This window comes from Ictalurus punctatus, chromosome 8 (assembly GCF_001660625.3).
Source record: "Ictalurus punctatus breed USDA103 chromosome 8, Coco_2.0, whole genome shotgun sequence".
NCBI classification, from domain to species: Eukaryota; Metazoa; Chordata; class Actinopteri; order Siluriformes; family Ictaluridae; genus Ictalurus; species Ictalurus punctatus.
Window position 1 is genome coordinate 21,746,595 of NC_030423.2, and position 14,201 is coordinate 21,760,795.

The 14,201-nt window shown below is 36.3% G+C and overlaps 1 protein-coding gene across 1 annotated transcript; it reads left to right on the plus strand.

Moving 5' to 3' along the window:
• Positions 1 to 11,258: 11,258 nt before the first annotated feature.
• On the plus strand, positions 11,259 to 13,918 carry pth1a (parathyroid hormone 1a). The gene is made up of 3 exons (XM_047157289.2): positions 11,259 to 11,396; positions 11,565 to 11,675; positions 13,235 to 13,918. Exons 1-3 carry the CDS (start codon positions 11,296 to 11,298, stop codon positions 13,458 to 13,460), a joined length of 438 nt encoding a protein of 145 aa, XP_047013245.1. The 5' UTR covers positions 11,259 to 11,295; the 3' UTR covers positions 13,461 to 13,918.
• The last annotated feature ends 283 nt before the right edge of the window (positions 13,919 to 14,201 follow it).

Sequence of the window (14,201 nt, forward strand, 5' to 3'; positions counted from 1 at the left end):
AAGCAAACTACCCACACTGTAACGAGTTTCTAAAGTAACCAAAACCTGTGTTGTCACAAACCTGATGTATTGTGCTTCTATTTAAGTTTAAAATTCTGAAACTTATGCTTGTGTGGTTTGGCCTGACAGACTGAAGTTGCATTTTTAACTAGTTAGTTGTGGTTGTACTGAGCCCTACGTACAAGGTCTATATTTGTTTGTTTGCTTGTATGTTTTCTCTCATTTACATTTAAAACTAGTCAAACCAAAGTATGGTTTAGGCTGATTTACTGTGGCAATGTTTTGTCTTTTGGTTTCCCCATTGAAATTTTCAGCAGTTTAAGGCTCTGGGCTACTGATTAGAAGGTTGAGGGCTCAAGCTGCAGCACTGCCAAGCTGCCACTGTTGGGCCCTTGAGCAAGGCCCTTAACCCACTCTGCTCCAGGGATGCTGTATCATGGCTGACCCTGCACTCTGACCCCAACTTCCTAACAAGTTGGGATATGAGAAGGAAAGAATTTCACTGTGCTGTAAAGTATATGTGACAAATAAAGGCTTTCTTCTTCTTCTTAAATTTTTAACATAGACCCAAAGCAGTGTGGTTTATGCAAGACAGATCATGACCAAAGCAGTTTGACATACATTTGAATTGAATAGGACATTGAATAAGTAATCTGAGTTAACAGTATCTGCTTTGTCATGTGAAGTTATAGGCAAGACTTTAATAGAGTAATGGATCACCAAGCATGTTCACAAGGTATGGTTTTTATAGGATTGAAAAAGTTGTGGGTAAGCCAGTGGGCTGGGTCTCAAATTGAGAATGATCCTAAAATACCAACAAAAAAAAGTGAGAAAAGGAAAGTTACGAATGGCCTCCTGGGAATTTTTGCCATAAATAACATTCTTAAGAAGAGGTTAGAAAACATGGAGGCAGAGAGTCAAGCTCTCCCAACCAAAAATAAGCTATTCTATACTGTTGTTTCAATTAAAAATGGGTGATGACTTTATTTTTAAGGAAGAAACAGAAGAGTTGAAACAAGAAAATTGCAGTGCTAGAATGAGTCACTTAGACTTTCTCTTGAAAACACAACAGCACAACTTCCCCATGCTCAACATGCCTTCAAATGTGTAGTTAATAAACTTAAAACATTTGTAATGATTGAACAGACAGGATTGGTTGCAAGGAAGAATATGTTCTGAGTCATACTTCTCCGAACAACTCTGCACAGTCCCCAATGGCACCAGAAGGGCTGATCCTGTAAATGAGAGGAACATCCCAGATTTGCAAATGCCCCAGCTGTTTGAACAGCTGTCTCTTATAAAACTGTCTGTTGAAATCCTTGTGAGAATATGAGGTGCATTTCAACCTGATCAGAGAGATCCTACAGGGCTCTTGTCAAATCTGTACAATTTGTCTGACTCAGATGTGTGTTTACTCTCCTGCCTTCCTCACATGTTTGCTGGGGCATTCTGACAAAATGTTTCTTAGCAGAACAGCAGACAGAGGCTCTAATCAGAATTTTTTGGACTGATTTGGTTAACTGGAAAAATATAACACGTCCAGAGGAACCCTCTGTATCATATGCATCAAGGCTGTAGACGGTCTTTAGTTATTGAATATAAATCTGAGATTAGAGCCACATCGAACCATGTGCAGTAGAATTATGTAACACTTCCTGTTTCACGGTGTGACCTGTCTATTGAGTGGGTTGCCATGGCAACACAGTTTAGGATATCAAAATTCCTTGCTAAATTAACATAATTTATATTTTGAGAGCAGACTGACGAAATTTTTAATCTGATTAATCCACCAGGATGAGTATTTATTTGGAGGAGTATTTGGTACAAAATCTAAAATGGCTACCTTCCTGTTCCTGTAGTTAATGAACAAGGTTTTAAAGGTTGTCTGTCTTAAACAGACCCATATCCCTACCAAATTTGGTATGCATGAAACTGGATTCCCATAAATAAGAGAAATGGTTTCCCCAGTACTTGATGACAAGCATTTTTAATGCTTGTGCCAAGTTTTGTTTGTTTTCTCGCAAAAAATGGCCAAAGTGTCGAAAAACATTAAACATACCAAGAACAATACTGTCCTATACACCCTTGGTGCTTGGACTTTAGAGCTGTTGGAGCTGTAGAATTGAGAAATCCAGCTGTTGTCTCAGAAAGCTGATGAGGTGAGAGGAGAGGAAATCTTCTGCATCATCCATCACAGACACAAACGCTGCATAGCAGTCATTTCAGGGGAATGTGTGCATGTTGAAAGAGGGGGAAACAAAGTTGGTGTATAAAGACCTTCTTAAGTAAGTGAGCAGTTTAGTGAGTGAGTTGCATAAGACTGTAGATCAGTGACAAGCAGTTAGTTGTTAGTCGGATTGGATAGCCTGTTTGATGTAACCACATAATGCATAATGGCTGTTAAAGTGCAAGAAGGTTTGCATTGTGTTACATAGAATTTTAACAGTAAAAAAAATCAAAGAAATTATGTAAGGTGACGATGCCTTCAGTAATAATATTATGAAATGTTTTATCAAGTAAACAGTAAATGGCACACTTATATACTTTTATCCAAAACACGTTACACTGTGTCTCATTCACCAATTCACACACACACACAAATGGTAGCAGAGCTGCCATGCAAGGCGCTAACTTGTCGCGAGCAACTTAGGGTTCAGTATCTTGCCCAAGGACACTTCAGCATGTGGAGTCATGTGGGCTGGGAATCGAACCACCAACCCTACGATTAAAGGATAACTCGCTCTACCACCTGAACCACAGCCACCCGCTCAGTAACATTTACTACATTGTACCAAGGAATAAAAAATGCAACCAGATTGGCCTTTGCATTTATTCAAAACTACATAAATAATCTTAGGTACACTTTTAACAAAGTTTTTTGACATATTTGGACAAGCAAACATTTGATCATCTTTGAAACAGTGCCTATTAATAAAGTTGATATATGTGAACAAAACCACAGGGAAAATTAGACTTTCAATCATTTATATCACTCTAATCAATATCAACAAAAATATCAATAGATGTGATATTCTTCTATGGAAAAAATTAAGTACACCCTTAGCCTCAGAAGCTAATATTGCCCCCTTTAGCAGAAATAACTTCATGTAGGCGTTTTGCATAACTGTCCACCAGACTTGCTGGAATTTTTGACCACTCTTCTATGAAAATTCTTTCAGTTGCAAGATGTCTGAGGGTCTTCTTGCATGTACTGCCTGTTTCAAATACCCCCACAACATCTCAATGGGATTCAAATCCAGGCTTTTACTAGGCCATTCCATAACCCTCCATTTCTTCTTTTTAAGCCATTCCTTGGTGGATTTGCTAGTGTGCTTAGAATCATTATCCTGTTGAAAGGTCCACTTTTGGTTCAACTTCAACTTTCAGACCGATGGCCTCACATTATCTTCAAGCACTCTTTGATATGATGCAGAATTCATAGTTGATTCAATGAATGCAAGCTGTCCAGTCCCTGAGGCTGTGAAGCAACCCCAAACCATAACATTTCCACCACCATGCTTCACAGTTGATTTCTGATTGTAGACGCATGCACACCAACAGTTGCAAGACAGATCCTCTGATGAAATTTTTGGGTTCTTGGAGACCTCTTTTCAGATGGACTTCTCTTGGGCTGAATTTGCTGGGAAGGCCAGTCCTGGACAAATGGCCAGTCAAGTATGTGTACATGGAAGGCAAAGGGGTGGAAGTTCTCCCTGTTTTTACTAAATATACAAAAAAGACAAAAAAGACAGCATGGTCTTCAGAGGTCCATGAGGAGTTAGAGGAGCTAGTATTTTCCTGTTTAAAGGAAAACTAATTATGTAGGTTTTGTTTTTTTTAGATTCATGGATTCTAGGGACAGATAACTAACCAGGAACTGAGCAAGAAATAACTGGCTAAAGGCCCTTACAAGCAAGACGAACAAGACATGTACAATTACAGAAGAGATTGCACAGGATTGTGTAAGATTGTACAGGACATTCACACTGTCCACACAGTCAATCATTTCATACACACACACACACACACACACACACACACAGGATGTCACTTGTTCTGTTTTGGGGTAAATCATAGTTGCAGTTTCACTATTACACAGCATGTTTTGGATGTGATAGTACTGAATACTCTCTCTCTCTCTTTCTCTCTCTCTCCCTCTCTCTCTCTTGCTCCTTAATGCAATGTTTATTTGCTTGTCCCAAATTTTATTATTCGGCCTGTTTTTAAATGATTTTACTCAGCTTTAAATTTCCATATTCTATAAGCAGATAGTTTTTCTTCTTTCTGGAAATAAATGCTTAAATTTTGAAAAATTATTTGTCAGTAGAACAAGATGATTACTTTCAAGTTTACAATGAATAAAAATGACTAGAAATAGGTTTTATAATCCTATTGGAATAATTAATAATAATAATAATAATAATAATAATAATAATAATAATAATAATAATAATAATAATGGTTTTTTATAATATTTCAATAGAAAATTCAGTTCAGTTTTATTTGTATAGCGCTTTTAACAATGACATTGTCACGAAGAAGCTGTATAGAAATATATTCATTCAGGAGATACATTTTAAATCTATAAGTGTATCTCTAATGAGCAAGCGAGAGGCAACGGTGGTGAGGAAAATCTCCCTGAGACGATATGAGGAAGAAACCCTGAGAGGAACCAGACCCAAAAGGGAGCTCATCCTCATCTGGGTGACACCGGATAGTACAATTATAAATAATTCACTTCTGTTACAATGTACTGCATGGTCAGAAAGTGCAATTGTATAATCAGGAAATTCGTTATAGTTTTAACATGAAGTCTATTTTGTTGAAGTTATCAACTATTTACTGATGGAGACTTGAGTGAAAAACTGTTCGTGGCATTTGCGGTCCTTAAGCTCTCGTAGCAAAACTGTTCATATCAATCCACAGTAATCTCATTGATCTTTAGGCTGTCTGTGTTGGATGCCATCCGCAGCAGCAGCGAGTGATTTCCAAGTGATGAGAACTCTAATCAGAAGTAGGGCATCAGGATGGATCAGGCAGGTCTGGAGAGCAGAAGGGGTCAGGATTACTGCTATCTCAGGAGTAGCATGTAAAGCTTGAGAGAGAGAGAGAGAGAGAGAGAGAGAGAGAGAGAGAGAGAGAGAGAGAGAGAGAGAGATTGAGAGATTGAGAGAGGTGATTTTAGATATATTATATTTGACTGTATTCAGAATATTTTCACTTGCTGAGATGTAATTATTTTTGCAAAAACAACACATATATAGTCACATTTAGCTAGTATTTCCTATTATAAGATTACAACGAGCCAAATATAAGATTATTTAAAATGTTTCGCTGTCATTTCTGATAATTTCAAGCTTAAAATAGTCTTGTTTTCTAAAAAGAAGCATAATGCCAGTAGAATGAGACCATTTAAAGCTTAAAATTAGTAAAAGTGTTTAGAAATATGTTAAATAATCTTATATTTATTTTTTGATAAACTTGTAATAGGAACTGCTAGATCAATGAGACTATATTTGAGATATATTCACTTGCTAAGATGTCATATTTTGCAGTGATATGGCCAAAAGTGCAGTGATGAGGCAGGACAACTCCATCATTGGGCATACATTTTAGAAATGCTTCAATATTAAAAGCTTTTTAGCAATCCGAGATGGTTTAGGAACATACTGAGGAAGCTTTTTTTTCTGAAGGAGTATATACACAGGCCCGATGGAGTTAACTTTGAGGTTGTAACTGGTCTCCAGGCTTTCTACTGTGTGTTGAACAGTAAGGCCACCTCAGAATACCAGTCTTTCCACATTAGTGCTGACGTTGTCCAAGGAAAAAAATTCCGAGCTGACTCAGAGGAAGTGGAGCTGCACTGAAAGTTTCCGGACACGACAATGTTATTTCTGCTTGCTCAGGCACGAATCCTGCCGAATTCCTGCTTGCCAAGTTTCGTAATTTTATATCCGCGCAGCAAGACGGTTATTTTGATGTTGGCGAGCGAGCTTAGAGTTCAGGGAATTCACGTGTGTGTTGACAGTGAAAATATTGGCCTTGAGTTACCTGTCATTATAAACAGCTCTAATGAACATTCTGGTAAAGACACAATACGTCTGATAGCACTTTGTGGTGGAATTTCCCATGTTTATTTATTAAGTGTTAAATATTTAGGTCTGTTCGAGAGTACATAGCCCCAAAATCTCAGAACCACAGAAGAGTTAAGAACAACTTTCGCAAAATGAGGAAAAGCAAGAATATGGGAGACTTATGTTATTATTTTGTTTAAAGATCTTGTTTTTTTTTTGTTGTTGGTGTTTTTTTTCCATTTATTACTGCCCTTCAGAAGCTACATGAGATACTTACATGTTTCCCAGAAGGCACAATAGCAACAGATTACACCAATCATACTGTTCAAAACTTTACACCCCCCTGGCCTTTAATGTAGTGTGTTATGAGCATTAGTGAATGTTTGCACCTTTTGCAGTAGTTGTGTATGTGAAAAGATGGATCTCAACATCATATAGTCACTGTTGCAAAGGGGTCAAATATGCAGAAGATGCTGGAAAACAAAAGATGCAGGACCTGGAGGATTTTTCAGAATTACAGTGGGCAGTTTAACTGCTCAGGACAAACAAGGGACTCATGAAACTAACAACTATCACAAAACATAAAAACAGTCATTGATCATGCAGGTAACAACACACAGTATTAAGAATCAAGTGTATGTACATTTTTTAACTGGTTCATTGTGTAAATTCAGTTATTACTGTGTCATGTGGTCTGTATGTAAAGATCTGTTATGTGAAATAGCTTATTCAGGGCAGGACTAAATAAAAAAACAAAATGCAATTTTAATGATTTCTCTTATTTAAAAAATATATATATATTATTAACATCTTGGAGATTCTGCAAGGGTTATGTAAATTTATGAGCACAACTGTAACTAATAATCCCTATTATCAGATTACAAGAAAGCGAATATAAGATCGTTTCTAATTTCAAGCTTGAACTAGTCTTGTTTTATTGGCAGATCATTTTACTTGTTTTAAGCATTTATTTCTATAAAGAAGGAAATTATCTGCCAATAGAATAAGACAATTTCAAGCTTGAAACTAGTAACAATGTCTAGAAATAGGTTTCAAAATCTATATATTTGGTTTTTTGTAATCTTTTAATAGCAAATACTAAATAAATTTCACTACAGTTACATTTACACTTGCTTAGATTTTTTTGCTGTCTAAATACATCTCGGATTTATACTGTACATACTGCTTATTGATTCCATCGTTAATTGACCAGGATGTAAAGGTAAAAATGATTTAACTACTATAAGTAATTGAACATTTTAAATATCATTTAGGAGGTTTAACTGAGTATAATTGGAAATATTCAAACAACACTCTTACGCAAATACATTTAGGAATATGATCATGTGATTTTTCACAATGTGTTTATTATCACATGTTATTAATTAATTAATGTAATTAATGTAATTAATTATATATTAACTATATATTTTCCCACGTGATTAATTAATTTTCATATGTGGTCATATTTAATGTATAGGATTTTTCTCTAAGGGCTGTATTTCCACCTGACTGGGATAAAGCTCTTACTGCAGTTAAATGAATGAATGAACATGAACTTTTAATCGACCAAATGTTAAATTTTAACTCTAAAACATTCTGTACTTTGCCTACAGTGTTATGTAAGACGTTTATGGCTTATTTATACCTGTTCGGCACCACATTAGAGATGATTTCTCTTGTTTGTTTTTTTTATTGATCCATTATTATTTTAAAATCCAATTCCTTTTCAGTGTCTTAAATATTAAATATTCAGTGGGGTTCAAAGGTCTGTGCCCGCACTGAAAATCTGGAAAAAAGTTTTACATTTATTTTAAGCTGGAAAGGATCATGTTGCACAATTTGTAGGTCACTATTTAAATTTAAGCAATTTGTGATATTGTACAACTCAAGGTCAGACTTCCAATGAGTCTTGTCCCTTCTAATGAAGCACATGTTCAGACGGCACTCTGATTTGATCTCACATGGATCAACGAGTCTGTGTCATTGTCATGAACGAGTCAAATGCATATTGTCATTAAAGCAAAAAAAGGGGGGGGGGTACCAAATGCTTAGGAACTCTGAAATTCTGCGTAAATATTTCCTAGGTTCTACTTTTCAACTCAAGCTTTTGCTGATAATTGCTTAATCATTTGTAATGAAAACCTTTGAGTTAAATTTTAAAAAGGATGCCAAACAGAAGCATTTTCACCAGTGCTCTCAGACTTTTGGACCCCACTGTATATCCAGGTGTCATCATTTCAGTATTTCATATTAATATTGTGTTAAAATCAGCTGAAAGAAAAGCGTACACGGATTATAGACCCAGGGCTGACTATAGTGTTCGGTTTGTGCTGGGATATTTCTTGTGAAATAAGATTACACAATTAGGATAATCAACTTGAAATGAAGAGTTGAGAGAAAAAAGAGTAAACACAAGTCAACAAACCAAACCTAAAGAGGACAAAGACCGAATCCACAACTGAAATGTAACATTTGGTAGTTAAGAACAGAATTTACTTTTACACCATTATGAAAATTGATCAGGATAGTGGACAAGTCAGAGATGCCTTCCTTTATTTTCTTTAATGTCCATGGCTTTATTCTACCAAAAGCGTCAGCTAGATTATATAAGCGGAGCACAGCAACTAGATCTCTGAAGCACAGCACAAACATGGCTCTAGCTTCAGATTTTCACAATTGTAGAATGAATATTTTAGTTCACCAGGAATAACGGCATGTTTATGATGATTTGTTTGTCTCATGTTCAAAGTATTTTGATCTGAATATAGCTTACTAACAGTTATAAATAAATAAATAAATAATCCCCCCAAATTTTTAGCATGTCCAAAATTGAGAGTGTGCATCTCCTCTTTTAATCCCACTCGCATAGAAATGGCACATACCTGAAATGATGGGACTCGCATTGGTCAAGCATGAGGTAATGAGAACTACGGTTTTGCCTGTAGATCAGGGGTGTCCAATCTTATCCGGAAAGGGCCGGTGTGGGTGCAGGTGTTCATTCCAACCAAGCAGAAGCCACACCTGAGTCTACTGAAAGCCAAGATCAACTGATTAAACAGGTGGAATCATGTGTGGCTCCTGCTTGATTGGAATGAAAACCTGCACCCACACCGTTCCTTTGCGGATAAGATTGGACACCCCTGCTGTAGATCCTCCCTATGGCCATGCAGACAAGGTTTAGGATCTCATGTCAAGGTCAAAGGTCAGTATGTTTGTGGGTGTGGGTGTCTTCTAAACAAGCCATGCCCACAGGCCATTAAAAAAAAAAAGCACCAGCGAGTCTGCAAAAGGGTCGTCAACACAGGGTGACCTGCTAGCTCATAAATCTTCTTAACGAGGTACGTAAAATCAACTTAAATTGCTTATGATCTGTGAAGTTTGTTTCACTGAATGCTTGTAAATTACTGAGTAAGTGCATCAACAGGTGTAATGCTCAATATCCAGGAAGCTGCAGGAGTTTCCAGAAAGCACAATTAGATACAGTGTTTTTGTAAACCATCAGATATCTATGGTACTGAAAAAAAGTCACCGATGCGCCCACATGACATGACATGACATGACATGACATCACTGGACTGACAGATCTCTGCCATCACCTTCTGCTTTTTCCCACGTGCTTGGAGAGAAACCCTAGAAAGCCTAACCAGACCACGAGAGATGATATATGAGTTGGACACCTCCGTGTGTCATGACAGTCATTCCTGCGCCACATTTAGAAAACTTTGCTCATGGTTAGCTAATGAGTCATTTTAACACCGTAAAAAGTAGGACACGTTTTGTTTTTTGTTTTTTCTTAATAATCCCATGATCGCCTGGAGCTGTAACAGCAGGTCTCAACTCTCATTAGCTGAACGTGAATGAATGAATCAATTAGTGAGCTGTACTGTGAGTTAAGAAGGCTAAAGATGGAAAGAAGATGAAAAATCTTCAATTTCTTTGGAATATTGTATGTTGTATAGCTGTGTCTGCTTTTCCTACTAAGGATGTGATGCCATTATGTATTTTTTTTTTTTTTTTAATCATATTTTAAGGCTTTAATGACTTTGATTAAACATATTCATGGGCAATTCAAGGACATTTTTTGAGGGATTTTGAAGTTTTTCTTGTTTAGTTTTAATTTCACACTTTTACTCAGTTCTCTATTTGGTTTGAGTAATTTGTGGAATTTCTTGAAAAATTGAGTCAGAGAAACGTCAGGCAAAGAAGTCCTAACAGACTATTTCTATAACATTCAGACATTTTTGTTTCTTTTTTTAAATAGTAAAATATTAATATGCACTATTGTATGTGAGGGGTTTTGTTACTTGTGATAATGAAGGAACATCTCTAAACACACTGTCACTACATCCACATGAATTCTTCCTCAGTTTTTCCCAACGGTTTGCAGAGACACAGCTATTGTTCTGTACATAAATAAAACAATTTTTAGAGAATTATCATGACATCAAGCTGGGGTCCAAGCAACCTTCAGAAAATACTACTACTACTACTACTACTACTACTACTACTAATCATCATCACCATCATCATCATCATCTCTGTCTTTCTCCCTCTGTCTATCACATTCCCTCTGGATGTCTGTTTCTCTCTCTTTCTGTCTCTCACTCTGTCTGTCTCTCTCTTTCTGTCTCTCTCTCTTTGTCTCTCACTCTTTCTGTCTGTCTGTCTCTTTCTGTCTCTATCTCTCTTTCTGTCTCTCACTCTGTCTGTCTCTCTCTTTCTGTCTCTTTCTTTCTATCTCTCACTCTGTCTCTTTGTCTCTCACTCTTTCTGTCTGTCTCTATCTCTCTTTCTGTCTCTCACTCTGTCCGTCTGTCTGTCTCTCTCTTTCTATCTCTCACTCTGTTTGTCTCTTTCTCTCTCTCTCGCTTTCTCTCTCTCTCTCACTCTGTCTTTATGTCTGTCTGTCTCTTTCTGTCTCTCACTCTGTCTGCCTGTCTCTCTCTCTCTCTCTCTCTCTCTCTCTCTCTCTCTCTCTCTCTCTCTCTCTCCCTCTCTTTATTCTGGCCTTCATTTAGAACAGAGCTGAAGTTCAGATTTAAAGCCTAATAATCGAGTGACGAAAGCGAGACTAATGTGTGTGCGTGCGCGCGTGCAGTGACCGGGTGGACTTGCCTTGCGCATGCGCACTCCTATCACGGAAAAGCGGCGCTCAATAATGAAAACGCGCATCAATGAGCAGCGGCTATAAAAGGAGCGACTCCCTGCTCCAGTGCTGATGCCTGCTTCACTAACTGGACTTTTACAGTCCCTACAGGATCCCACAGCACACACACACACACACACACACACACACACTGCAGGACTGTACCACAACACGTGAGTAACATTAAAGTTAATTAATCATTATGCATATATAATAAATAAATCATGATGCATTATGCATAAACTTGTTGATTATCTTACTACTAGGTTTCTTTCTCCTTACAGGAAGTCTAAATTCAGTGTAATGTCAGTCTTTTTTTCTTTTCTTTTTTCTTTTTACAGGTTTAAAGAACGAAAAATTATGGTTTCCATCAGAAGTTTGGATAAAACCATGGTGTTTCTGTGTGTGTGTGTTTTGTACAACAGCATAACGACAGACAGCAGACCACTGAGGTTAGTGATCAGTCTTAAACCTCACATTAATGTATTTCATTCATTACTTTCATTTTCCCCCTCTATTGATCTATATGCACCTTTTAACAGGAACCTTAATCTCATTTGTTATTAATTTATTGTCTGAAGAGCATCAGCAAAGTATTAGTAAGAAGCTGATGAAGAGTTTAAGAAGCTTCAGTATTTATTTGTAGATAAGTTTTGTACTCTAAAGAAATTTTAATTACATAATTGCTATATGTGAAGATTATATTGGACACCGCCATCTTGTTATGATTTGTTTTCTTTTTCATATGTATTATGTATTCATATGTATATGTATTATTATAATTTTATATGAAACCTGTAGTTAATCAGTGCTCTAGAAGTTCTGTTAACAGAATTGAAATCAGTAATCACTTTCATAAAGAAAGTGAATAGTGCAGGAACACTTTTGTTCCATGAGGTACGGGTAATGTAAATACAGCCTAAAAAGTGCAACAAGGGCTCAGTTAAGATATTATTGAAGGTATAAAAGGCATTAACATTTATCTGGGGAAATATTATACATGTATTTCCCCCTATTTACGAAACTATAGTTTCATATAAGAAGGGGTAGAAAGGAAACAATACAGAAGCCAATCATGTTGCTCTATTATTAATCTGAGAGTACTGGTTGAGTTTTCCCCCCCAAGAATTTCTATAATTTATCTCCATCCTGATTTTCCAAAAAAGAGCTTCTTTGCATAGTTAAATGTTCTAGCTTCCTATGATGAGCCTTCTCTGGAAAGGAATCTGGAGTCTACATTTAAACTCCAATAAATGAAGAAAGGGTGTTCTATTTAACTTACAAAAAAAAGAGATATAATATAGGGGATTATAAAGGTGCTGTCAGGGGTTTGTGTCCTGCTCATCAAATATACACACCAAAATGTTTTAGAAATGCACATGTACTGTATATTTAAATAACCCTTTAATTCTTAATAAAGTACAATTGTATAAACAATAGAACATTTACATTTAGGCTAGTCAACCTTTTTTTTTGTAAAAAAGGAATTACGTGATCACTCTTGGGCAGATCCTGTTGCTAGCGATCATCAGACACAATATCATTGCACTTGTAGGTTGTATAGGGATTTCTTGCTAACAGATAAAGATAGGAATGAAGTGTGTTGGGTTCTGAGACTACCCTGTGTCTCGTTTAGATTGGTTTTTTGTTTGTAGATATAGTAAATTTACTTTAAAGTTTTTCAAATATTTAAAGTTGGTGGATGATATGGTGGTACATCAATAGCTTCATGTTACACAACAACCTTAGTATTAAGATATTTAAAAAGATATTTAAAACCGTCTATTCTGTTCTACTTCATTCTGATGTCTGGTTTTTGTGTCCTCAGATCACGTTAATTTGGAAACTCGTGATCTTAATAAAACATGCTCAGTGCCACAAAAAGCATATTATTGTGTAATATTTCCTGATAACGTGACTGTATATTGTGTTCTCTGATATTACAAACCATGGACGATCTGTAATCACACTTTCGACACGTTATCGTGTTCTCTTATTTTTTCTAAAACAGCCGGAGGTCCGTCAGTGAGGTTCAGCTGATGCACAGCGTCGGTGTGCGCAAACACATACAGCAGAGGCAGGACTGGCTGCAGGAGCACATGCAGGACATACACACTGCCCCAATGCATGGTGGGAAAATCAGCAGCGCACGCATCATGATGGAGCACTCGCTGTCCAAAGGCGTTATGTCCGAGACACCAAAAAGAGACGTGGTGGAAACACTGGAGATGCAATGAAACCTGGACACGTCACTGTGTCTTAGAAGAGCCATCTGTATAAACGTTCCATGTCTCATCTCAATCTCATTCGTGTTAAATATATTGCTATTTATTTTTTTCTATTTATATATATTTAAGTATTTATATAGGTTTGTGGATTTTAAAAAATTCTGAAGTACTCCTGCTTGTTATAAATATGTTACATACACATGTATTTATAGAACTTTTATTTTAGAACAAAAATCTATATCTATAAGAATGCACTTTTGTTTCTTTTATTTTAATAAGCTGAAATAATGCTTACTGAAGCTAAGCATATACTAGAGTAGGACCAAAATACTTTTTCTTAAAGAAATTTAGAATAAAAAAAATATAAAATATATTTTTAAAACAGAAATGAGCATGAAAAAAAAAGAAAATGTAATGTACTGATATATGTTTCTAGTTTTGGAATAAAATCACAAAACATTTTATTACTCTATTGTTGAAGTTGAAGTTGAATTTTCATTTTATTTGATTTTAACATTAATATGAGATGTATTTTGTAAATGATGCACTATACACTATGCACTCATGCACCGTGTACTTATGCACTATGTACTCAACCGTGTAGTGTATGAATTTATAAGGTTATTTTTTCATTCAATAACTGATCGGATTCTGGAGTCTGATCGCCCCGCCCCTTACGCTGAGTGCATGAAGTGTCCGACATTCCCCACTTCGTTTTTTCGGTTTATTACGTGCACCATCCGGGTATTT

Coding starts and splice junctions, on each gene's coding strand:
- pth1a (XM_047157289.2), top strand. CDS start 11,296: ATGCCTGCTTCACTAACTGGACTTTTACAGTCCCTACAGGATCCCACA. Junction 11,397..11,564: donor GCAGGACTGTACCACAACAC/GTGAGTAACATT, acceptor TTCTTTTTACAG/GTTTAAAGAACGAAAAATTA. Junction 11,676..13,234: donor ACAGACAGCAGACCACTGAG/GTTAGTGATCAG, acceptor TTTCTAAAACAG/CCGGAGGTCCGTCAGTGAGG.